Here is a 25,221-nt window from a genome sequence, read left to right on the forward strand (position 1 = left end):
CATGAGGGGTCTTTGGTGCTCTCTAAGCTTGCTTATTTTCTTGCAGACATTTCATGAAAATATTTACAGACCCCTCACATCCTGGACATGAATTGTTTCAACTCCTACCCTCAAAACAATGCTATAGAGCACCGCATACCAAGACAACTAGATACAAGAACAGTTTGTTCCCCGAATGCCATCACTCTGCTAAACAAATAATTCCCTCAACACTGTCAAACTATTCACTAAGGCTGCATTACTATTACTATTAGCTTCTCACTGTTCCTATCACCCATCTCCTCCCACTATGACTGCATGACTGTAACTTTGTTGCTAGTATCCTTATGAATTATATTGATATTGATTGTTTCCTGATTGCTTATTTGTAGCCAATGACTATCATTAGGTGTTGTACCTTATGATTCTTGATGAATGTATCTTGTCCTTTTATGTACACTGAAGCATATGCACCAAAGACAAATTCCTTGTCTTGGCCAATAAAGAATTCTATTCTACTCTATTACCCAAACTAGGTAACATCATCAGTGCTAGTTTAGCACTGATGATATTACCTAATTTGGGTAATGAAACTTCTGCAAGAAAACTGTTAGATCAGGCGCAGGAAATGAAGACGTGACCAGCTCGATACATTTAGTAACTTTATTAGCTACAGTAACAAGACAAGACAAGACTGGCTGCGCGCTGCCGGAGCTCTCCTTATATTCGCTCCGGCAGTCGCACCGCCCCTGACAGGGATTCAAACTTTCCCGCCCAATGGCTGGCAGCCAATCCGGGCGGGTGTCCTTATAAGGACATAACACTCCTCCCCTCTTAGTCCGGGAACTGTCAATTCTCATTAATGAAAGTCACATAATCACACAGGTACGTAGGACGCCTCAGCACCCTAGTTGACCTGCGCAGTCTCACTTCTTCCTCGTCCCCGACCTGGACGGACAGGGCTCCTGTGTCTCCTGGTTCCCTCCCCGGAACAGGGCTCGGTTCGGCTGGCGAGTGTGCGGGGTCACCCTCAGTGCCTCCGGCCGGACCGCAGACCTTGGATGGCTGGTTCTGGTGGTCTTCCTCCTGGCCTGTGGATCTATTGTCTCGTCGCGGTTGCTCGGTTCCCTTCTCTAGTCCTTCGTCGCCAGTGTTAGATCAGGCGCAGGAAATGAAGACGTGACCAGCTCGATACATTTAGTAACTTTATTAGCTACAGTAACAAGACAAGACAAGACTGGCTGCGCGCTGCCGGAGCTCTCCTTATATTCGCTCCGGCAGTCGCACCGCCCCTGACAGGGATTCAAATTTTCCCGCCCGATGGCTGGCAGCCAATCCGGGCGGGTATCCTTATAAGGACATAACAAAAACAAGTAAATTCAGAACGCACCAAGGACCCCTCATATAAATCTCTCCCATTATTTACAAAGCTGTTTATGTGCCTTTACTCCCAATGTACTGCTACTCCTCAACTCTAGACTGCTAGGTTTGGAAAGCACAAGCTATAGACATTGACAGAGAAGAGGAGACGTGATTTGGTATCATATCTGACTGATCCCATGGATTCTTTGATGCCATTGCCACCTTAGCTGTATCAAGATCCTAAGGAATATTAATTAAACTGTTCTATTTTATGTACACGAAGTGTGTATGTAGAACTGTTGTCTGCAGTAACTATTGTAATAGTAACTGATTAATAATATAATGACTAGACTGGCAATATGAATGTTGACAATGATTCTTTTCAAAAGGAAAAGATACAGATGCTACATATTGGGTTTGCAGTCTGTCTATTTTACAATAAGCTACTATTCCATAATAAAAAAGAGTCAGTGCTTGAGTATTCACTTCACAATGTCTTTGTACTGCTATCACCTAGTAATTAATACTTCTAAGATGTAGTAAAACAACAACAAAGACTATTATGGGAAAAGACTACATGATGGACCTCCTGAGGTGCTGATAGGCAAAGAAGTTAATTGTTTGGCAGCCTTAATAAATGAGATCACCGTATTTTTTTTTTTTTTTAAAAATGTATTTGGCTTCTTTCAAGTGGAAACAGAATGAACTTTAACTATATACTTTGGTTAATTTTTCAGCATTCCCAAACCATTTTAAACTAATAATTAAGTACTAAGATCTTTGAATATTGTGTAGTCTGAATCTGCAAGAAAAATCAATGTATGTAATTCACACCAACCTTATCCTGATTATTAGATAATTTGCCATGAAAGTTTACTCAGTTATCTATAGTTATTGCTTGTTTCCCCATAACTGACCTATTCTAATTTGTTGAGGTCATATTTTCCCCAAAACTCATAAAACATATTAATTAATATTCTTTGTTCATTTAATCTGGAAAGGAGACTAATAGTATGCTAGATCTGTATCTGATCAGTTTATTCTGCATGTTACGGAAAATTAGAAATTGTACAACATGGACTATTATTGTATACTTTCCAGAAATAGATTTATTTGTCCATTAATCCTATCCTAAAATATAACATGTGGCCTTCTTTGTAGTTGATGGACTGACCTAGGTTATAAATCTGTATTCCCCACAACAAAACCATGAAAAATGTGAAAGCGACAGCTATATTATTGTAATATGGGTATTGAACAACACATAAGTAACTAAGACAAAGGCTGAAGTAATAACAGCCCTAAATAGCATCCTATCTGAAGCTGGGCAAAAGCTCCCCCTAGGACCACCGTTTCCACTATTGGAGGCAGGAACTATGGGACAAGGAGGACCACAAGTAATGGAGCTGCTCCTGCTCCTGGATGACTATACCCAGAGTCAATGTAAGAGATGGAATCAAGCCATATGGTTTATGTAAAAGCAGTAGCTTTCTCTTGCTAGGATTTCATTTCAGTCTAGTTTTTTTCCGTCATTTAGATTCTCACAGCCTCCAGACTCAAATTAAAACTTCCATCACACTTCTGCTTCAGAGAAGCATCATTACTATCTTAGGCACACTTAACAAAATAGCATATTTGTGATCCAAATAAATATATGTGGAACAAGCAATAATTCAGATTTAATATCATTCTAAAAACAATAGTAATTGGGATATGCAGCAATATTCCAAGTTATAAAATAGAAACTTTTCTTTGGTTCTTATAATTGCAATCAATTTAGAAGAAATAGTTTACTTGTTAGCGGGACACAAAGAATGCACTTAAATTGAAGTTGGATTATTCTACAACAGAATCAAACAGATGTGCATACAAGTGGGGAAAATGCAGATTTTCTGACTGTGTTGTGCATTTTATATGGAGGATTGGATAAGAGGTGTTTCTACTAGAATGTTATCATCTATTTTAAGACCCAGAGGAACTTGTGTTTCACAAATATTATAACCATGAGATTGTCAATTTGATATGCAATTTGATATCCTCGCTTAACACAGGCAATTGGGATTGGAATTTCTGTTGCTGATCAAAAAGTGTGGTGTCACTTTGGCACTTCTGGTTGCTGTCACATTATCATTAAGCAAGGACATCACATGGATGCAATTTGCTATCTGCTGTCAGTTTCCCTGTTGACTTTGCTTATAGGAAGCTAGCAAAGAAGATTGCAAATGGCGATCATGTCAATGCAAGGATGCTGAACAATTGCAAGTCTGAGGACTGGTCACAAATTCCACTTGTTCAGCATCATCTAAGTTTAGATGATGGCTATATGAAAGTTGGGTTTAGGGCAGGAAAGACACAATGTTTAAACCAGATCATTTATACAGACAGTAACCAGAGTAAAGGAAAATAAAAAACAATGCAGGATTTGTGGTTCAGAAAACACAAAGTCACATAAAATGAAGGAGAATTATGGACCTACAGTACATGGCCCTATTTTCTCCCTGCAGGGAAAAAAGCATGGGACATCTTTTTAAGATAGCCCTTCCATTACTGATTGAAGATGTGCCTGGCTAGTGAGTGTAGTTGCCAGTGTATTCTTTGTACTGATTATATTAATGCATTCCAAGGAATCAGGAAGGATCTGTAATTTGAGCTGGAGTTGAACTGCCTTTTAAACCCTCCCAGAACATTATGGGAGAAGCCCAAGTGACATTGTTCCAAGAGAATACCAGCATGGCACTTTTGTCTGAGGAAATTCAATGAATTGTGTTGGTTTTCCTCTAATTTCACTGTTCTACCACAAAAGCATTAGATATCTTTTTACTTGGATGAATCTTGTTTCTGAGATTCTTATTACAGCAGATTAAAACCTGAGGCCATGAGTTCATGAGGTTGCAACACATCACCCCAAGGAAGATATACCAGTTCTTCTGGAAGTTTGCGACAGGAAACTATTCCAACTTCCTAATTGCTTGGGGCAGAAGAGAAATGTTTCTTTAAAGAACATTCTGTTGAAATATCAGATGTCCTTGTTAATAAGGAATCCAGGACAGGGTTTGCAACATTACTAATGCTGCATTTATTTCACATTCTTAGACATTTAGAAGAAAACCACATACAAGTACAGTATAACGATAATCCAGATTTTTCTTTTAGTTCTGTAAAGTGAAGAATTGAAAGTCAGTTTACATAGAGAAAATTTCAAAATGACTCATTTTCTGTGTTTATTAATGTTTATATTTTTGAAATGTTTGCACGTTTGAACTTTTTAAATGCCTCATTCTGACCTCACTACATAAAACTAAAATTATTTATTTGCATGACACCTCCTTTCTGTCTCATAAAACCACTTTGTTTAGATATGCAGACCCCTGACGGTTTCTTTTAATGTAGTGACTTCACTGTCTGAAGTCATCTATTGTTATAGATTAATTGACTGTAAATTGATGTAAAAGCATAAATATTGTATCCATATTTAAGCTTCTACAAATGGCCTTCTGTTAAATCTCAGGAGCAGAGATTGTGATACAATTCCTGCCATTGAATCATGGAAAATGTGTAATAGAAAGCAATAATAACCAGAATCCTCTTGCCTCAAAAAAGTAAGCTTCCCTAAATATCAAGATTTTTTTAAAAAAAACTCTAAAGCATACTAAGAAATGAATTTTTTATCTTTGAAGAAGTAAGCTTATGAAATTGGATGAACAATTTTCATACAGCATTAATAATACCATCAATATGTGATGTTTGTGATGTTTGTATTAAAAAGGCATACTACAAGAATTAATTTGGAGTTATTTTTTTCTCCTAAGTCAGTGATGGCGAACCTTTTTGGCACCGAGTGCCCAAACTGGAACATGTGTGCATGTGCGTGCATGTGCATGTGTGCCGGAGCACCGGAAACCCAAAGATCAGCTGGCTGGCATGTACATGCCTGTTTTTCAGCCATTTTGGGGGCATTTTCGAGGCGTTTTTCAGGCCCAAAAAAGGTCAGCTGGTCTTCACGGGTGCTGAAGCACCGGAAAATGGCCAGAAAACAGCCAGAAAAATGGCCAAAACCAGCCAAAAAACAGGCCATTTTTCAGGCCATTTTCTGACCATTTTCCGGTACTTCAGCACCCGTGAAGACCAGCTGGCCGGCGTGCCAGAAACCAGAAAAGCAGCTGGCGACAGTGCATGTGCCCACAGAGCGGGCTCTGTGTGCCACCTCTGGCAGGGATGCCATAGGTTCGCCATCACGGTCCTAAGTGTTCCAATAACATATCACAGAAATTAATAAAATTTTACACTACTGTTTACTCATACAAATTGAATAAAAATAGTACTGTTGCTAAAAAAAGTACACTTAAAGAGAAATGGATTTTAATATTGTCAGCATTGAAGTGCAGGACTGAAATGCTCTAGCAAAAGGGACTAACAACTGTTCATAAACATAAGCATAAAGTTATATTTTTCTTTCCACTGTTTCAGAATTCAAAGTTTATTAAGTTTCATTTCAGTTGCAAAGTTTAGCAACAACTTTAAATTATATATTTTTTATTTTGTTTATTTGCTCTTTATAACTATAACACTCGTTTAAATTTTCATTTAGACAAATGGAACTATTTTAGCATGTTAAAGCTTAAGCTTTTTCTGCAATATGAATATTCAGTAAACAGTGAAGATTTTTTTTTATAATTGGAGAACATTTTTACTAAAGCCTGGCACTTAAAACAAATAATCCAGGCTGAATAGATTATATCAGAGGGTTCAACGGAATGGTAAAATATGCATACTGATGGTGCGTTCCAAGCTTCGCCCTTTCTGTACATACACGCAGCATTACAATGCATATACAAAATCGGCAGAGTCTGTACTGCAAGTCATCATATGTTTTTCATCATTTGTTCACCCCTCTCCCAGCAGACTCCCATGACTAAGATCCAAGATGGACATCAAAATCATTTACCTCATCACTGTTGAGATCATCATATTTTAATTAACACAATTATCATATAACAGCAATTAGTGATTTCTCTACAAATTACTTGAAATATATAACGCACATGTTTTGCAGTAAAAGGCATACGGCTAAGTCTCTTGCCATAGAAAGAATTATTACCTAGTTGGGCATTCTGTTTTCTATAAGAACCAAGTGGATGCCCAACTAGGTAATGATTCGTTCTTTGGCAAGTGACTTCGGTGTATGCCTTTTATTGCAAAACATATGTGCATTATACAACATTTCAAGTAATGTGTAGCCCTTATTGGAGCCCTGGTGGTGCAATGGTTAGAATGCAGTATTGTAGGCTGACTCTACTCACTGCCAGGAGTTCAATCCTGATCAACTCAAGGTTGACTCAGCCTTCTATCCTTCTGAGGTTGGTAAAATGAGAACCTAGATTGCTGGGAGCAATATGCTAGCACTGTAAACGGCTCAGAGAGTGCTGTAAAGCTCTATGAAATGGTATATAAGTTTAAGTGTTATTGCTATTGTTGAAACCCACACGCAGCATGTATGGGTTGTTGCTCTCTCTTGATATTCACTAACTATAAGTAATCCTTGAGTTATGAATGGAATGGAGCCTGCCCATTCCATTCGTAATCCGAGGATTCGTGGGAGTGAATCTTGTACTTTGAACGCAATCACTCCCGCCTTTCGCCCAAGCATTTGCTAATCGAATGCGCAGTTCATTAAGTACACATGAGGTATTTCTGCATGGGGAAGGTCATGGGGGGCCTAGTGATGGAACAGGCCATCTGCTTAAGACCACCCAAGGCCTCCCTGACCCATTGTAATACTCCAAGATCCCCACAAATGCTTCCCCCCAACCTGCCACATGAGATCACTTACTGTGTGAAGATCTAGCAAGCTGCCTACTCTCCAGCCTCTCAGCCATGCACGCCCCTCCACAACTCCATTTTGGTGTGTGCAGGCCTTGCCTGGGACTTTACAGATCAAAACGGAGCTTCAGAGGGGTGCCCTCCACCCCTACCCCTCCGAAGCTCCGTTTTTGCCAGCAAAGTGTAGAGGGGAGGGGAATAGGCAGGGCGAATGTTGCAGAGCCTCTGCAGTTGTTCATAAAGGCCAACAACTGCCTTGATGCTGCAACATTCATAGTTTCGGGGCTTATTCATAAACACTAAGGGGCGCTTATCACGTAATTTCAAACGTTCGTTAAGGGAATGCTCATAACCCAAGGGATTACCTGTACTTTATTATGGGATAGATATCACATATTGAGATGAGTTAATCTTTGACCAAGGTAGGAAACCCCAGAGAAGACAGAAGATATAGAACTACTAAATCAATAAGCAGCAAAATTAATCTGAATTGAGTTAATTTATCATTCACAGTAAGTGAGTAAATCTTTGGTCATTAGTGAATCGGATATAAATGTTTTCTTTTCCTTTTTTCCAGTGTCAAAACTCTCCACAGCCTTTAATAACTGCTGTGTTTGAAATCTATGAATCCACAAAAATACTGTAGTTTGAATTCAAAACGTACTTGCCATATCAGGCTCTCTGAACAGAAGACACTGGAAACCTTCACATTCTGTGAGTATGCTGAAGTTTTCATTTGATGTTATTGCAATGCTTGATTTCCTAATTTGGTACTTCAGCCCATTTTGTTATTGATGGCAACTCTCTGAGCACAACAATTTGCACATCCTGGCAAACAGAACTTGGTCAATATAGTTTTCATTATCTATTTGTGTTTTGCAATAGTAAACAGTAGCAGTTTCATTTTATAAAAACAGTATTGCCTTTGGATGAGAAAAGTTGAATGAGTCATTATATCCAACTTCCTGTCAATACAAGATTGGTCTTTAATATTTTGTCAACTTAAGCTTCAGAAAATTAATCCTTTACACCATATAATATTCTCATCCATAATTGCTTCCTTTACTAGCTTACTTATTTCCTAAACAAATAAACATCCAACACAATGATTTTCCACATAAATTATTTAGCATCATGGGAAGCTTCATTCTGATGTACCATAAATGAATATGTCCTGCCTTATATGGGAAAAATCTTTGAAGAAAAATAGCACATTCTTGATAAAGCTAGGTATGATGGTTTTGTTTTTAATGTTTTTTTAAAACCAAGCTCTATATAAAGATGAGAGAATTTTTGCGGTTTTCCCGTTAATGAAATGAATCTTGATATTATTGGCTTGAAGAGTTTAATTTCTGAATTCACCCAGAAGCATCAAATTTGTAGATGTGACACTGAAAGCAACTGGAGTTGAGCAAGATTTAGGTATTGTTTAGAGCAGGAACCAATGGTGGGATTCAGCCGGTTCTGTCTGGATTGCGCAAACCAGTAGCGGCGACTGTGGGAGGCTCTGCCCACCCGTCCAGATGTAATGCGCGACTACTGTGCATGTGTAGAGGGCCATGCACATGCGTAGAGGTGGTGCGTCTAAGCAAAGCGAGCTTGTGCACATTCACATTTGCGAACTGGTAGGGAAGAAGTGAATCCCACCTCTGCCAGGAACCTCAAAATTGCAGCCTGTTCCACTGGTATAATCGAATATTATTGCACCTGGGTATATGGCCTGTCTTATTATGGCTTTATGATGGAAGGCACAGGTCTAGATCTGGGCTGGTCAAGCTAAAGGGTGACTGCACTTGTATCACCGTAGTGATTCCTGCTAAGTCTCTTGGTCTTTTTTCTCCCTGACAGCAGGCACTACAGCAGATGGCCTGCCTCTTCATTGACCCAGCAGCTCTGCCACAGTAGCAACATTTCATAAGCTGTACATTTTCCTTTCCTTTTTTATTTGAGGAATTAGATCTGATAGACAGAGTGCCTGAAGAACTATGGATGGAGGTTTGCAACATTGTACAAGAGGTAGCAACTAAAACCATTCCAAAGAAAAATAAATGCAAGAAAGCAAAATGGCTGTCTGAGGAAGCTTTACAAATAGCTGAGGAAAGAAGGGAAGCAAAAGGCAAGAGAGAAAGATATACCGAATTGAATGCAGAATTCCAGAGAATAGCTAGAAGAGATATGAATGCCTTCTTAAATGAACAGTGTAAAGATATAGAAGAAAACAACAGAATTGGGAGGACCAGAGATCTCTTCAAGAAAATTGGAGGTGGCTGGATGGAATCAGTGAAGCAGTCGGAGTGAGCTCAAATGGACTCCGGGGGATAGTAGAGGACAGGAATGCCTGGAGGAATGTTGTCCTTGGGGTCACGATGGGTCAGACATGGCTTCGTGACTAATAACAACAACAACATTTTCCTTCCATGAATATGATACTTCTTCTAGAGTTTGGTAATATATGATGTTATAATACACACATTTCTTGCCTCATAATAGCTCCAATATCTTTAATGTTTTGCTGTCTGAAAATGTGTCAGGCTGAGGATTCAGCTGACATCCATGAGAACTTAAAAAATCTCAACACTTCTGTGAAATAGCACTTTATGACTTGCCCTTGGCATGTAGATGTTATCCCTTTTTATTGTATTATCTAAACTAGCTGTGTGATTCACCAAGTATTTATTTTCTTTTGTGGGGGGACTTCTATCAACCATGATTTCTTGAGAAGTTAAAAAAAAAGCTCTTAAACAAGCAAGTATAGAGTTATTTAAACTTAGGCCAGACTAGGCACAGCCCAAGCCTGTAGCATGATGAAATACTGGGCTTCCAGCATCATCATTAGTGGAATGAGGGAGGGACGAAAACCTCAGCTGATGTGGAAATTCTGTAGGATACATTTTAAAACTAGACTCAAACACAAAGGCCCTAGCCTACTTTCAAAAGACTTTTGTAAATATCAATTAAAATATCTGAACACCTGATGCTTTCCAGCAGTTTAGCATATCAGAAGGGGAGACAGAAAGAAAATATGGAACCCACTTATTGGAGATTGTGATCCTACTTGCAGATTTGAATTCTGCTCACTGTCAGTATGCAGCTACCTGATAGACTATCTCTGGAAACTCGTGGTCCTCAACAAGAAAATAAACAGAAAGATACTCAACCACATTGTTTTCTGCTTCAAGCAGCCAATATCATGACATAACATTGATTCAGGCTTAATGTTCCTCTTCATCTCTCCATGGAATGATTTGTACTAAGAAGCCATTGCCTCATATCTTAATTGTACATTGAAGTTCAAGAGGAGGAGGAGGAGGAGGATTATTAAAATGTTGAGCAGAATCTTTGTCTTTTTGTCCTCCTGAGTGGATGGGTGGGCTGCTGAGTATCCCTAAGCACTTCTGGAACCCACATGTACAGTAATGGACAAGCACCAGTGGTGGGTTGCCCCCGGTTCGCACCGGTTCTATAGAACCAGTAGTAAAACCGGCAGGAGGCTCCGCCCACCGACCCCGATGTCATCAAAATACTTCTGCACATGGCAGAAGCTTCTGCACATGCGTAGAAGAGCGTGCACGTGGCCCTGTTGCGAACCGGTAGTAAAGGTAAGTAGAACCCACCCCTGACAAGCACCTTTCAGGATTAGTTACAATTCCTCTGATCACAGTTCAGCCTTCTCTCCCTGACTGCATCTCAGTAAAAGTCCCTTTAATGAGTTGTGCAGGAGAGGGGTTCCAACCAGCCGCCACTGAGCAGCACTTCCTAATACAGGTAGGCCTCAATTTATGACCATAACTTAGCCCAAAATCTCCATTGCTAAATGAAACATTTTTTAAGTGAGTTTTGCCTCATTTTACAATCTTTCTTGCCACAATTGTTGTGAATCACAGCACTACAATTACAGTGAGTGGTTAGAATAGTAACATGGTTGTTAAGTGAATCTGTCTTTCTTGTCAGAAGGTTACAAAGTGATCACATGATCCCAGAACATGCAACCATCATAAGCATAAGTCATTTGCCAAGTGTCTGAATTTTGATCACGTGACCAGGTTGATGCTGCAACAGTTGTAAGTATGAAAACAGTCATAAGTCACTTTTTTCAATGCTGTTATAACTTCAAATGATCACTAAATGAACTGTTTGTTATAAGTCGAGGACTACCTGTGCTAGTTTCTTACCTGAAAGAGAGAAGGGTTTTATGGAGAGGGCAACAGTAAAGAGAGACTTAGTTTAGATCTGCAGAATTACCACCTTTCCATGCCAAGCATTCAATTATTTATTTAATAAAATTGAAATGTGATTTCTAATCACCGATTGAGTGACTTTCTTTCTTATAGGACATGGAATGAATAGGACTAATGAAAACTAGTTGTGGTTCATTCTTGAAGCAGAAGGTATTCAAATTTTTGGTAAAAGAAATATATTTTCAATATCATTTAAGCATATGATAGCCTATCAACATGTTTCTCTATACTGCAGAATTTTAAATACACACACGTGTACCATGAGCAATATTCAATTTAATTAACTCCTAAGTAATTTATGTGTAGAATAATAAGAATTTATCTGTGTCATAGACTTGAACATTTCAAACAGGGCTACATTTTAGTGCTTTATCTTACTTAGGACAGATTTAGAAAAGAATAGAGCTGTTTGGGGAATAGAAATTTGATTTCAGTCAAGATGGAGTGATAATAGAGAAATTCCAGATAAAATATTTTCAAATTTACATGCATTGACTTGATAATAAGTCAATATATTAGGGATGAAACCAGAGACAGAAAACAGCAGATTTAGGAGTGGAACCAACTATAGTTAGAGTTACTCATTTAACTCTATCATAGCTATCATAGAATTTCAATCATGATGAATGATCAGATTTTTAAATTAATAAACTCATGTAGTACAGTGAGTCTACTCATTTATACATGAAATCCTTGGACTATGATCATTTGTTCTACAACTGTTCAAAATTATGATATATTGAATGAAGAAGAGTTATGACCGGTCTGTGAAGTTGGGACTGTCACATTGTCCCTGCCAACTCAGTTATGGTGGTCCACAATGTCCTTCACTTAGGCAATTGCCATTTGTGACTTCTCTGCTGGCTTCCCATAAGAAAAGTTAGTGGGAAATCTGGCATGAGGTCACAAACCACTTTTTTTCTCGCTTGCCTGTAGCATCCATACAACTTCCCATGCTCCATATCATCTTCCTGTGGCATCTGTGTACCTGTCAACATGCCATAGTGCTTGATTGTGGCACTCCTCCACCTGCCCTTGGTCAGCACCCACATACTCACACATGTCCCATTGTACCTGTCAGTAGTAGCCACATACATGCTCACACTCCATAGCACCTGCCTGTGGCACCTGCATGCCTTCCCACACTCCATCGTGCCTGCCACATCACCTGTGCAGTTTCCATGCTACTTGCAATCCACCTGTACTGTATAGCACCACCCTGTGACACACAGTCGCACCCATGTACCTGCCTTTACCGCATAGCACCTGCCTGTGGCACCAATCCATCTAAGCTTTATAGCACTTGCACAGGAAACCTGCCTGCCTGCAGCACAAGCCTGTGAATCTTATCTGGAGTTCTAGCCTGCTGACTGCTTGCCTGCCATTTCTCCCTCTTCTCACATCATGGTTATGCGGGGTCCTCTCTTAATGACCCTTGTGGTCTTGGTGGTTATGATGGCTACCAGGTCTGCCAGGATTGTTGTTGCTAAGTGATGTGGTCACATGACTTTGGGTTTTACAATTGTATTGCTTAGCAACAGAAGTCCAGGCTCAGTTGCCATCATATCCCGAAGACTACCTATAATGAGGTTTGGCAAATCTTTGCATGAATCTTTCATATGACATTTTAAAAATCTAGTCACTGACACATTGTTCTCCATTCAAGGTTAATTTGCCTTGGATTCATATTTAACTACTACGGTAGTTGCAGTTTTCAAAACTTTTGTTTCACTGGTCAATACAGGAAAATAAAAGTTAACTTATATTTCTATCTGAAGTCTAACTCTAAGATGATAAATATGTCAATGCTATGTTAGACCTTTCCAATAATATTTTTGGTTTCTAACTGGAGGGATGTTTTTTTAACATTATGTTATATTAGCACAATATAGTTTTATAACATGATCTCGTGATAAAAAGAGAAGAAAGTTTAAGGGAAAAATTACTTTCCTTAAAGGTTTAGGTGTGCCCTGAGAGGATTTTTGTATGCTTTGCAAGCCTTGTTATGTGTAACCTTTCACTCGCTTTGAAAGTTGTAAAACCTGACCGATAAGTTTATCTTTTCCAATCAATAGGGGCAGTGATATGCTCAAAACAGCAAAGAGACAACCAACTACTAATCACTGCGGATCAGACTGAAATGGGTTTGAGTTAACAGAGTTTCTGTACCTGAGGTGTTTTGAAACATTATATTTTCAACAGCCAATCTGAATCGGTAAAGTAAAAGAAGATTCATCTAAAATTCTCTGGAACAACATTCTACTGACTTGGAATGAGGAAATGGCAGCAGCGACTTCATTGCAGATTGTAGGACTGATCCTTGGAGGCATTGGCACTGTTGGGACCTTTGCCATCACTGGCATGCCCCAGTGGCGAGTGACGGCTTTCATTGAAAACAATGTGGTTGTCTTTGAGACATTTTGGGAAGGCCTCTGGATGAATTGCATAAGGCAAGAATCCATCAGGATGCAATGCAAGGTCTATGACTCTCTCCTGGCTCTCCCACCAGACCTGCAGGCTTCAAGAGGCTTGATGTGTGCAGCTTCAGCTCTGGCATTCCTCGCTTTTGCAGTGGCTGTTCTTGGCATGAAGTGTACCCAGTGCACAGGAAATGATGACCGCATCAAAGGCTACATTCTGCTGGCAGGTGGCATCTCCTTCATCCTGACTGGCATTGTGGTGCTCATCCCAGTGTGCTTTGTTGCCCATAACATTATCCGAGATTTCTACAATCCCGTCGTCACAGTGGCTCAGAAGCGAGAGCTTGGAGAAGCGCTTTATATAGGCTGGACTTCAGCTTTCTGTCTTGTGGCTGGAGGGGCAATTTTATGTTGTTTCTGCCGTTGCGATGAAAAAACCCGAAGCTACCGGTACTCGGTACCCTCACAACCAACCACCTACCGCAGCCACAACATTCAAAGAAGAGCTGAGAGTGCATATTCTAAAAGCCAATATGTTTAGTTGTCTTGATCCAAGAGGAAAAATCTTTTACATCCAACATGAAATCTGATAAGGTGAGAAGAAGCTTTGCTCGAGTAACATACTGTGCATGCTGCAATGCCACTTTATCTATGAACTCTAAAACAAAAGACAGAAATATCTTCAGATATTTCAGAGTAGGAATGGAACTTGAAGCTAGATCTTGTTTCCAATTTGTCCTTTCCTAATTAATCTCTATTAAGAAGTATTCACATATTTATACTCTATGACACATACAGATCTTCAGAGTGGTGGGAAGAATATTGTTGTCACTGATAAACATTTAAGCCTTGAAGTTTTGTATATTCATAATGTAATGTCTAAAATATATCATATGATATATTATGAAGGTGATGGGGAAAGACTGGAAATGTCCACTTTAAATCTGTAAATGATTATTTGCATAGGCAGTCTTTAATAAAATGTTCTTCAGTTGTCAGAAAGAATGAAATTATATGTTTCAAGTAGTTGATTTTCATTTTCTGTCAAAATGTTTCTTTAGTTTATCCCAAAAACATTAATATTTTGTGTAAACATAAGGCTTTTTGAATAATTAATGTTTATTTTTGTTGTAAATTGTAATCTGACATTAATTTGATGTGCATTCTATTTCATTCTGCAGTTAAAAAAGGTTATTATTAAACATATTTCATATTGCATCAGATAACAAGTTTTGTGTGACTTTTCCAATGGCTCTTTGGGTAAATCTAATTTGTATTCAAAATGTGAAATCTACAATAAATATGGAAAGTATCCCATGTGACTGACCAATAGATGGATTTTGAGGGGGGAAATATATCTGAGTAGCAGGTAGGATTTATTTTAAGTTATATATTTTTTTTATCAGGATATGTTGCATGTACAAAGCACTTAAATTTTTATATTTGACAGGCCTAAAGGAAATGCAACCATTCGTATTACAATGTATTAAAATAGCTGCTGAGATTACTTTCAGGTTTTAAAAGGTTAATAATGTCAATCACACAACTAGATACATGCATTCTTCTTCTAGAAAAAAGAATTAGATATTCCTTTCATAGATTGCTTGAGCTGAAATATGGCAGGAAACTGATTACAGCAATAAGACTATAGTGAAGGATAAGTTGACTATTCAGTATAATTTATATTGTTGAAAAATACAGCTTATAGTTAGTGAAGAACAAACAAAATTTGTTTACAATTAATAATAGGAAGAAGCTGTGCAATCCAATTGCATTAACAGGGTTATGTATTTTACTGTTAAATGTTATTGGATTTAGAATGTATTTTCAAATATCACAAATGCTGTTTACAAATGATTATTAGATCTGAGGGAAATTGCACAATTTGCCATTTGGAATACAGGTAGCCCTCACAACAGTTCATTTAGTGACCACTCAAAGTTACAGCGGCACTGAAAAAAGTGACTTATGATCATTTTTCACACTTATGATCATTGCAGTATCCCCATGGTCATGTGATCAAAATTCGGACACTTGGCAATTGACTCATATTTATGACAGTTGCAGTGTCCCAGGGTCATGTGATCACTTTTGTGACCTTCTGACAAGCAATAACAATGGGGAAGCTTAACAACTATGTGTTAAGGAATAACCCTTGAGTAGCAAGTGTGTGCACATGAAAGCGGTTGAGTGGTTATGAATAAGCACAGTCACCACACAGATACACTGAGTCGTGTTTACAGTTTACATTTAGGAAAAATAAAGCACAGTCCAATAAACAAAGTCTTCATACCAGTCGTAGTAATCATACACAGTAAATAGTTCTTCTGGAGTTGCAAACAATAATACAGTAAATCAGATAGAGATATCAGAGAGCAAGAACAACAAAGAGAACAAGCCATGTTTCTAGCCCCCTCTTAAGGAGATTGACAACAAAGCTAACCAATCAGGACACATACAGCAGTCTTAAAGCTATACAATACAATACAATACAATGCAAACATACATTGATTGTTTATATATTGCCAACCCAACAAGTTAGGTAATAGTCTTATTCCTAACACTGTGTTACCAACTTAACAGCTGCAGTGTTTCACTTAACAACTGTGGCAAGAAAGGTCATAGAAAGGGACAAAACTCATGTAACTGTCTTGCTTAGTAACATAAATTTGGGGCTCAATTGTGGTTGTACATAGAGGATTATCTGTGGTCTTTTTCTATTAGTGTTGTTAAATGATGGCATTTTGAGCACTGGAGATGTGAATTAGACATAAAAAAGAGTAAACCTCCTTTCCAAACATTCACTTCATTTCATGCAGCAGAGTATTCCAGCTTTCCACAACTCAGAGGCTTCTATCTATTGGATGTGTATGTGTGTGTGTGTGTACGTGTATACAAACACACACACAAATGGAATTGGTAGACCAATATATTTGGACAGCAAATAGCAGATTTCCAGATATTGTACAAACTAACAGGCAAGAAAATAAAGTGCTTTTCTTCTAATAGAGAATTATCTGATTTGTTATCAAAATCTGGAACAGAAATCCTAATAATTTTCCTGACTTTAATGTAAAATTTTAAAATAGGAAAGAAAAATCAAATTTTCAATATTTTTTGGAAACTAGTACAAGAGCTGTCTGGGTAAGTATAATTCATAATCCTTATAGTTTCATTCCCTCTCTTTCTATTGAAATTTTTTTGCTTTACTTCCCTCAAGTTTCAGTATTATCTCCTCAGACTTCATGTCTTCAGTGTGCTTATATTATATTGATGGATATAAAAAATAAATGCAGTCTGTCTTTAATTAAGTCTCCATGGCTTAATTCTGTTCTTCAAATTAATACTTCAGGTATTTTGATACAATTAGTTATAGAAGATGCTATATAAATAGCTCCTGTTTAATTATTTGATCTCTTTCATTTTGCATTTATAGTATAAAATAATTAGCATTAGTAGTACAACTATTGAGAACTTTGCAAAGTTCGTTTTAAAGGTCCATTGGTGAGTTAAGAGGGCAAACCTCCTTCATCTCCAATCTATAGCACAGAGTGAATTTGGCATTTACTGACTACTTCCTCAGCTGAGCAGTTAGGAATAATTGTATATCTGTATTACTTTTTCTTTTTTTAATTCTGAAGATGCTTTAAATTGAGTACCCAAAACCACTGGCTGCTTTTTCCTTTTTCTCTTTGGGTTTACATGCGTGATTGCTTTGAAGAGAGACTTCACATAATAGAACTCAGAGGTAAGAGCAGTAACAGGTAAAGATAATCCATCAGTTTGGTTTTCTTCAGTTTCTCATTTTTTTTTTTACATCAATTCATTTTATCCATTTCACATATCCTGGGTTCAGCTAAATGATGCCGTTTAATAGAGGAGCCCTGGAGCATGTCCATTCTGCCAGATCTAGTGGGATGAGTAGAAATGATTAGAGACAGGAAGTCTCTTGCTCTGTGCCATTCACAAAGCAGTGGTTTTACATATTCACATGGCTGTATTCTGTACCAGTTGCAGCTTTGAAATGGTCTTCAATCTGTTACGTTAATTCGGGGTCTGCGTGGCCCCTGGCATTTTTCAAAGCCTTATGGAAAGGCTGTTGCAGGGCATCCCTGGTGTGATGCCATATTTTGACGATGTCCTCCTGTCCGCCGCTAATGATAATGAACTGGCATGCCGCCTATGAGCCATTCTCACTCAATTTCGGCGGGCTGGCCTCAAGCTGAAGAGGACAAAGTGCTATATAGGTGTCCCTCAGGTCAAATTCCTGGGGTTCCTATTGGATGCGCGCGGAATACACCCTACTCCATCCATGACCCGGGCTATACGGGACGCGCCACCGCCTTCTAACAAGTTGGAATTGCAGGCTTTCCTGGGCTTGCTGAACTTTTATAATATGTTCCTGCCGAACAAAGCCACTGTCGCTGAGCCGTTACATAGTTTGCTGAGAGACCACATACCATGGACTTGGGGATGTAGAGAGGCTGTTGCTTTTGCTGCTGACAAAGACTTGTTGACATCCAACGCCGTCCTGGTACAGTATGATGCCTCCCTTCCCCTCACCCTTGCTAGTGACGCATCTCCTTATGGGGTTGGGCGGTATTGAGTCACACTCTGCCCAATGGGATTGAAGCACCCATTGCATTTTTCTCCAGGACCCTGTCCCCGGTGGAGAGGCATTACAGCCAAATGGACAAAGAGGCTTTAGCAGTAGTGGCAGGGGTAAAGAAATTTCATGACTATGTTTATGGCTGGTTTGTCCAATTAGTGACTGATCATAAGCCTCTATTGGGTATTCTCTCCGGGGACCACCAGACACCCCAGATATTATCCCCCAGGATGACACGTTGGACCATGTTTCTAGCAGCTTATAATTACAAGTTGTCCTATTGTCCAGGCAAGGTGTTGGGACACACCGACGCTCTAAGCCGCTGCACCCTCATGGCAGCTGTTCAAGACCCTGCCCCTGCATCTGCCATCTTTTTGATCGATGACCAACAACTGCCCATTACCTTGCTCGACATTGTGAGGTTCATAGTCAGCAACCGATAAGATAAAATCACCTCTTATCTCCTTGCCCAACATACCATGCCATGCCCATCCATCCTACATAGCCCTGCCAAACTGCTGATGGGATGGCGGCTAAGAATAGACCTAGACCATATGCACCCTAGTTATTCTGAAGAAAAACCAGTAGATTCCTCTGGTGGGGCCAGGGCATTCCAGAAAGGAGATTGGGATTGTATGCTAAGAACTTCTGTGGAGACTCAAAATGGAATGCCTGGGTTGGTGGTGGATGTGACGGGCCCCTACTCATACAGAGTGGAGCTAAGGGACGGCCGCATGTGGAAATGACATGTTGACCAGCTGCGGACCCACCAGTTCCCTGCACTAAGGGTGGAATCGAGTGAGACCTGTAGTGACGCCCCAAATACAAGTACAGAGCAGTCATTTGACGAGACCAACGACGACGGGTGCCCACAGTCACCGACCCTCGTCGACCCATCAGAGGACTTACTGACTGCTGCTACGTCCTCAGCATCTGTTCATCTGCCGGAGCCGGTATCAGTGTCTCCAGAAGTTCCGGAGGCCCTGGCGATAGATGTGCCCAGTCCAACAACTCCTATGGAACTGCAGAGATCAGGGAGGAACCGCAGATGCCCAGCCTATCTAGCTGACTATGCCTGCGCTATCCAGGAGGGGAGGAGTATTATGTTCCCCCCAGCAACACATGGAGGCAGAAGCGCTCCTGATTGGCTGAACCGCCGGCACACAGAAGGCGGGAAAGGGACGCTTTCTGATTGGCCCGATATCTGAAAGCTCGCCTATATAAGAGCTGTCAGAGGAAAAGAAGTCAGCTCGCTCCTATGTTGTTAGCACAGAGCGAGTCCACCATTAGCTGTTTACTATTAGCAATAAAGCCTGTTCAATCGTTACCTGTCTTGCCTCCTTCCTTGCCTACCCAGTTCTATAATAGAACACAATCCAATGTAAAATGAATTGCAAGAGACCAATCAGGAAATGACTAAGGCATGAGTGATGTGAGTGAAGTTTCCTGATCCAGCAACAGGTGAAATTGGTGCTCAAGGTGGATTTAAAGTCCCTTCTGGTCATGACTATCATATGTGCCTCCAGCAGGAATGGTGACTCCTTTCACCATGTAGATTTTAACAAGGAGTGGGGAGACAGGTGAGCTCTGAGGTACCTAGTGATATTGGGACTGGACCTATTTGCCCTCTACACTGATTGGAATTGACCTCAGAGGAAGAAGGAAATTCTCATGAAACTATATTTTCCATTCCTAACTTCCCAAACTGATCCAGAAGATCATAATTGAAAGGCCACCGAAAGATCATCACTCCCATCCTGAACTCATTAGAGGTTATTGATAAATGTCATCTATGTCATCTCCATGTTATAACTTGGCCTGAAACCCAACTGAAATGGGTCTAGATAATCAGTTTTACCCAGGGCTTTTGGAACTGCAAGATGATGGCCTGTTCAATCATGGAATTGTTGGTTTTCCTGAAGAAAGTAGTAAGTTTAATTCACCTCTAGTTGATAGCATATTTTAGCAACTAGTAGGAAAATGACCTTTTTCAGATGATACACAGATATTGTCAGGGTACAATAGTATTGACCTAGATCAGGGGTAAAATGCTCCCAGTTCGGACCGGATCACCCAATCCAGTAGCGATGGCGGTGGGTGGTTTGGAGAACCGGTAGCAAAAATTCCTGCCCCTCCCGCACCATGCCCAGCTGAGCTGCACAATCATCAGAGGCTTTTTTTTGTTTAACTTTTAAAAGCATTTTTTCTACAACCTCTTCCACTGAAAAAATGCTTTTAAAAGTAAAAAAAAAGCCTCTGATGATCGCGCAGCTCAGCTGGGATCGTCAGAGGCTTTTCAAAGCATTTTTTCCTGCAACCTCTTCGGCCGAAGAGGTTGTAGAAAAAATGCTTTGAAAAGTTAAAAAAAAAAAAGTTGGCCACGCCCACCCAGTCACATTAACCCCCCCTACCAAGCCACGCCCACAGAACCGGTGGTAACAAATTTTACATTTCACCCCTGATCTAGATGGATCAAGTCTAACTGAATCGCAGATAACTTCTTACACTGACTTGCACCAGTACTGTTTGAGTTTATTGTAACTATAAAACATGTGTAAAAATTTAAATACCGGTAATCAAAATCAAATATTACACTTTGACATCCTGAGAATTAGAATTCTTAACTGATATTGGCTCACTTTAATTACTTTTCTAATTTGATGAAATATGCAAATCAATAGTAATATAACTCTTATGTTAATGAAGGTAAACTAATTGTCAGGGAACAATATTTAATCAGAGAACTTGGTAACCCTGATTTCTAAACAAACAAATCAGACTTACAAATTTCTAGTAAGCAAAAGACTTTGGGGGAAAGAACCTTTCACTTTAGCCATACTTTTTTATTCGTGACATGTTGCCTGGAAGTAGATCTGATCTCTTAATATTCATCATATAGATTGAAAAACAAAAGGAGAAGATGTGGGTAGAGGCTGCCATAATATTGTGATGCCAAAAAAAAAAAAAAAAAGATTACTGCAATATTTCCATAATTGCTGAGCTTTAACTTTCAATAAGTAAATCTCAGGTCGCCAAAACATTACCAGGACTTTATAGACATCTGGATGCACAGGACTTCACCAGTGCTTCAGTTCATTAACTTCAGGATCTATTTATCTTGTTTTTACTTATCTGTGTTAAAAGAACTGCTTAAGCAATGTAATTCATTGATTTGGAGAATTATCAGGGCATAGCTTGAAAAAGACCTTCTGCACACAATATTGTTTACTAATTACTAATTCATTACTAATTTCATAACTAATGAATGAAAACAGGGACCTTCAGTTTGTTTACATCAGTAATTCACGTTCATCTATTTCTTGAAATATTACCAAATATCCTAAAGCCAGCCTTTGATTTTTGTCATCAACTTGTAATTCTATTTTAGCAGACAGAACACCAGGTTCATTTTACCCATTATATTTTGACACTGATGCAATCATTATTGTTGTAGAATAATTATCAGCACTATAGTTAGAACCAAATCATTTAATTATAGTCTTGTAGAAACATTGAAATTCAAAAAAGCATCAGCGTCAGGTATAAGTTAGACTCACCCTTCCCAAGGATATGATTTGCTACCCAGGTATTAGGTCTTGCTTTTGTAGACTCTTAGAAGAGATATATAGCAGTTTCCTCCGAGTAGGCAGATGTGATCTGAACTCTTCACTGGAATAGATGGAGACGATCTTAAATTCATCCGACCCAGGAGGAAGTCATGAATACATTGCCAACTTTTCAGAGGAATGAAGATCTTCTTTAGAAAGAATATTCTGTCTGTTGCTTTTCTGGGTACAGTTTTCTGAGATGGCTTTTTGTCCGGTACAAATGATGGCTTGGCTGCTTGGGATTGTTGGCATGTTTGGAACGGTTATTGTCACTCTGATGCCTCAGTGGAAAGTATCAGCTTTTACAGGAAACAACATCATAGTCTTTGAGACTATTTGGGAAGGCTTGTGGATGGTATGTGTCAGTCACATCAAGAATTATCAGTGCGAATTCTACAAATCCATTCTGGCCCTTCCACCTTTGTTAGACGCCGCTAGAGGATTAATGTGCACGGCTTGTGCGCTGTCAGTTATTGCTTGTCTGACTGCTTTTGCTGGCATGAAATGCATCCGAAGTCCAGGCAATAATGAACAAGTCAAAAGAAACATTTTATTCACAGCCGGAGCAAGTTTTTTCCTGGCTGGGGTCTTTGTGCTGATTCCTGTTTCCTGTATTGCCAACGATATCATTGAGAATTTTTACAATCCAGAAATCCAAGCTGCTCGGAAACGTGAATTGGGAGCTGCTCTCTATTTAGGCTGGATCTCAGGTGCATTTCTAATTTGTGGAGGAGGCATGTTTTGTGGTTTCTGCTGCTGTCCTGAAGAACCTGAAATATATGAGCATTCAGCACCATGCAGCCAAATCAAGCCTATGGCAATGCGTTCCTATGTGTGATTCCTTCAGGTCTGCATTCTGAACTTGTCTGGGACAAAGAAATGAATTTTGGGATTCTAACTTTAAATCCAGGACAATATACTTGTGTAGATCCAATCAATACCACTGATTTGTTGAAACAGATTTTCATCTAGGAGTATGCTCTTTGGGCAGATCTCTTCCTTTACTTAGCAATGCAACATGTAACTATGAAGACATTGTATTTGCTGCAACACTCTCAGACTGTGTACATAAGGTATTGTGTTTTCAGGGAAAGAAAATTAGATTCAATCTGTTTTCTCCTACTTTTGAAGTTCTATTCATCAGGATGAATGTTATTCCTAACATTTTGATGTGAAGTGCATGCTTATAGACAGATAGTGGGATGCACACACACACACGCACAACTTTCAATTACATTGAAACCTGAAAGCTTGCAGATGAATTTTAAATCTGCTGAAATTTCCTTCCTTCTAAAATACTCTTGCTGAATTTTTAGGAAAAATCTACTATATTATAGTTAATATCTATTTTCTTTAGTTTTTTTCTTTTTAATTTATTAATGTGAAAAGTAAAAAATTTATCAAGCCCTAATTTAGTTTTTTTCTGACCTAGAAATCCCTAGATCTGTGGATTTTAACTCCCAGGCATATGAAGCTAACATACCCATTGCTAAGAATTATGGTTGTTAATGCAGCTAAAACAACCAAGGTTAGGGGAAATTGGCTAAATGGGTCATAATATTTTGCTAATATTTCTGTTTGATGGGTCATGATTAGTTCAAAAAACACAGAGGAAACAGAAAGGAGATTAGTGCATAAGAATGGCCAGTACAACTTTAACAGAGAGAACAATTTCAAAGCAAGTGTATTAAAGGAATGCATTAATTTAAAATTTGACAAAACTTAATAAACAGGAAAAATACATTAAAGAGTGTCCCTGTTGTAAGAGATTTGATTTTGTATGTTATCCCTGATTCTGTTTCTTTCCTAAGTTCTATTTGCTAAATGACACCTCTTACATAAATATATGAATAAAGGCCTGGGATCTGGTGAATAAAAAAGCCTTTGAATTTCTGGAAAAATACAATTTTTGGTGCAGTATAAATTATTATTGGATTTTCCCAATTTTTGCCAAAAAACTTATAGTGTGGCTTCAGCATTTGCTTGGTCAATGTTCAATAAATTTCTGCATAACCTATCTTTGTGATTCTGTTCAGGACAAAATAAATACGTATTACAAAGAAAAAGTTAATATAAATAAATAAAGTTAAAATAAATAAATAATATAAATAATATATACGGTAGTATATGCTACTGTAGCTCTAATAGTAAGATTTGCTCTCTGTCTGTCTGTCAGCCTATCTGTCTGTCTCCATCTCTCTCCAGGTTATTGTACAACCTAAATTGAAAATATACAAAAAACACACACTATATATTACAGCACCTAAATTATGACCTTCTATAGTTTCCCTATTATTAGACCCATACAACATTTGTGAATCCATTTTGATGCATGCATCCTGCATTACGTGTACATTATAATTGATTAATTATAGCTGTCCATTCCCATAGATTTTTGGACAACTTATAAATACAACACAAAATAATATAAATAATATGCAATCACATAGGCAGCCTAGACTAAAACAATCAAACAATAAGAAACCAAACCAAACCAGAGCCCCCACAAGGACATCAACCTCAGACCTGAGACCAAAGCCAGATCTTGAGAGTTTTGGGAAGTCCTAGGAGAGAGGGTGCTCGCTCTTTGGAGTCCTCACTCTTTGGAGGAATGCTGTTTCAGAAGGCAATAATTATAATAGAGAAGGCACACTTCTTTAGTTCTGTAAGATGACCATATTTAATAGAAGGGACCTGGAGCATTCACGCTCTCCTGGAATGTATCAGTTGGGCAGAAAAAGTTGGAGATAGGCTGACTTGAGATGCCCAAGCCATAAAGGTTTTTTTTATAAATAAGGATCAAAAGCCTCAATTGTACCCAGAAGCTGACTGGCAACCAGAGCAACTCACTCATTAGCCATGGCATATGGACATATTAAAAAGTGCCTGTTATTTTCACACTTACAACCATTGTAACATTCCCATGGTCACGTGATAAAAATTCAGACACTTGGCAACTGGCATATATTTATGATGGTTGCAGTCTCCCCGGGTCATGTGATCACCTTTTGCAACCTTTTGACAAGCAAAGTCAATGGGGAAGCCAGATTCCCTTAACTGCATTGCTAACTCAACAGTTGCAGTGATTCACTTAGCAACTGTGGCAAGAAGGCTCATAAAATGGGGCAAAACTCATTTAACAACTGTCTTGCTAAGTAACTGAAATTTGGGCTCAATTGTGCTCA

At 38.9% G+C, this 25,221-nt stretch overlaps 2 protein-coding genes across 2 annotated transcripts; both read left to right on the plus strand.

The window, feature by feature from the left end:
- Nucleotides 1-13,679: 13,679 nt before the first annotated feature.
- On the plus strand, nucleotides 13,680-14,360 carry LOC139316711 (claudin-8-like). The gene has a single exon (XM_070943567.1). It carries the CDS (start codon nucleotides 13,680-13,682, stop codon nucleotides 14,358-14,360), a length of 681 nt encoding a protein of 226 aa, XP_070799668.1.
- A 7,875-nt stretch (nucleotides 14,361-22,235) lies between these two features.
- Nucleotides 22,236-22,874, plus strand: LOC139316712 (claudin-17-like). The gene has a single exon (XM_070943568.1). The coding sequence runs from the start codon at nucleotides 22,236-22,238 to the stop codon at nucleotides 22,872-22,874; it is 639 nt and encodes a 212-aa protein (XP_070799669.1).
- The last annotated feature ends 2,347 nt before the right edge of the window (nucleotides 22,875-25,221 follow it).

Source organism: Pituophis catenifer, unplaced genomic scaffold (assembly GCF_029215685.1).
Source record: "Pituophis catenifer annectens isolate HBS135680 unplaced genomic scaffold, rPitCat1.0.hap2 SCAF_4, whole genome shotgun sequence".
NCBI lineage: Eukaryota > Metazoa > Chordata > Lepidosauria > Squamata > Colubridae > Pituophis > Pituophis catenifer.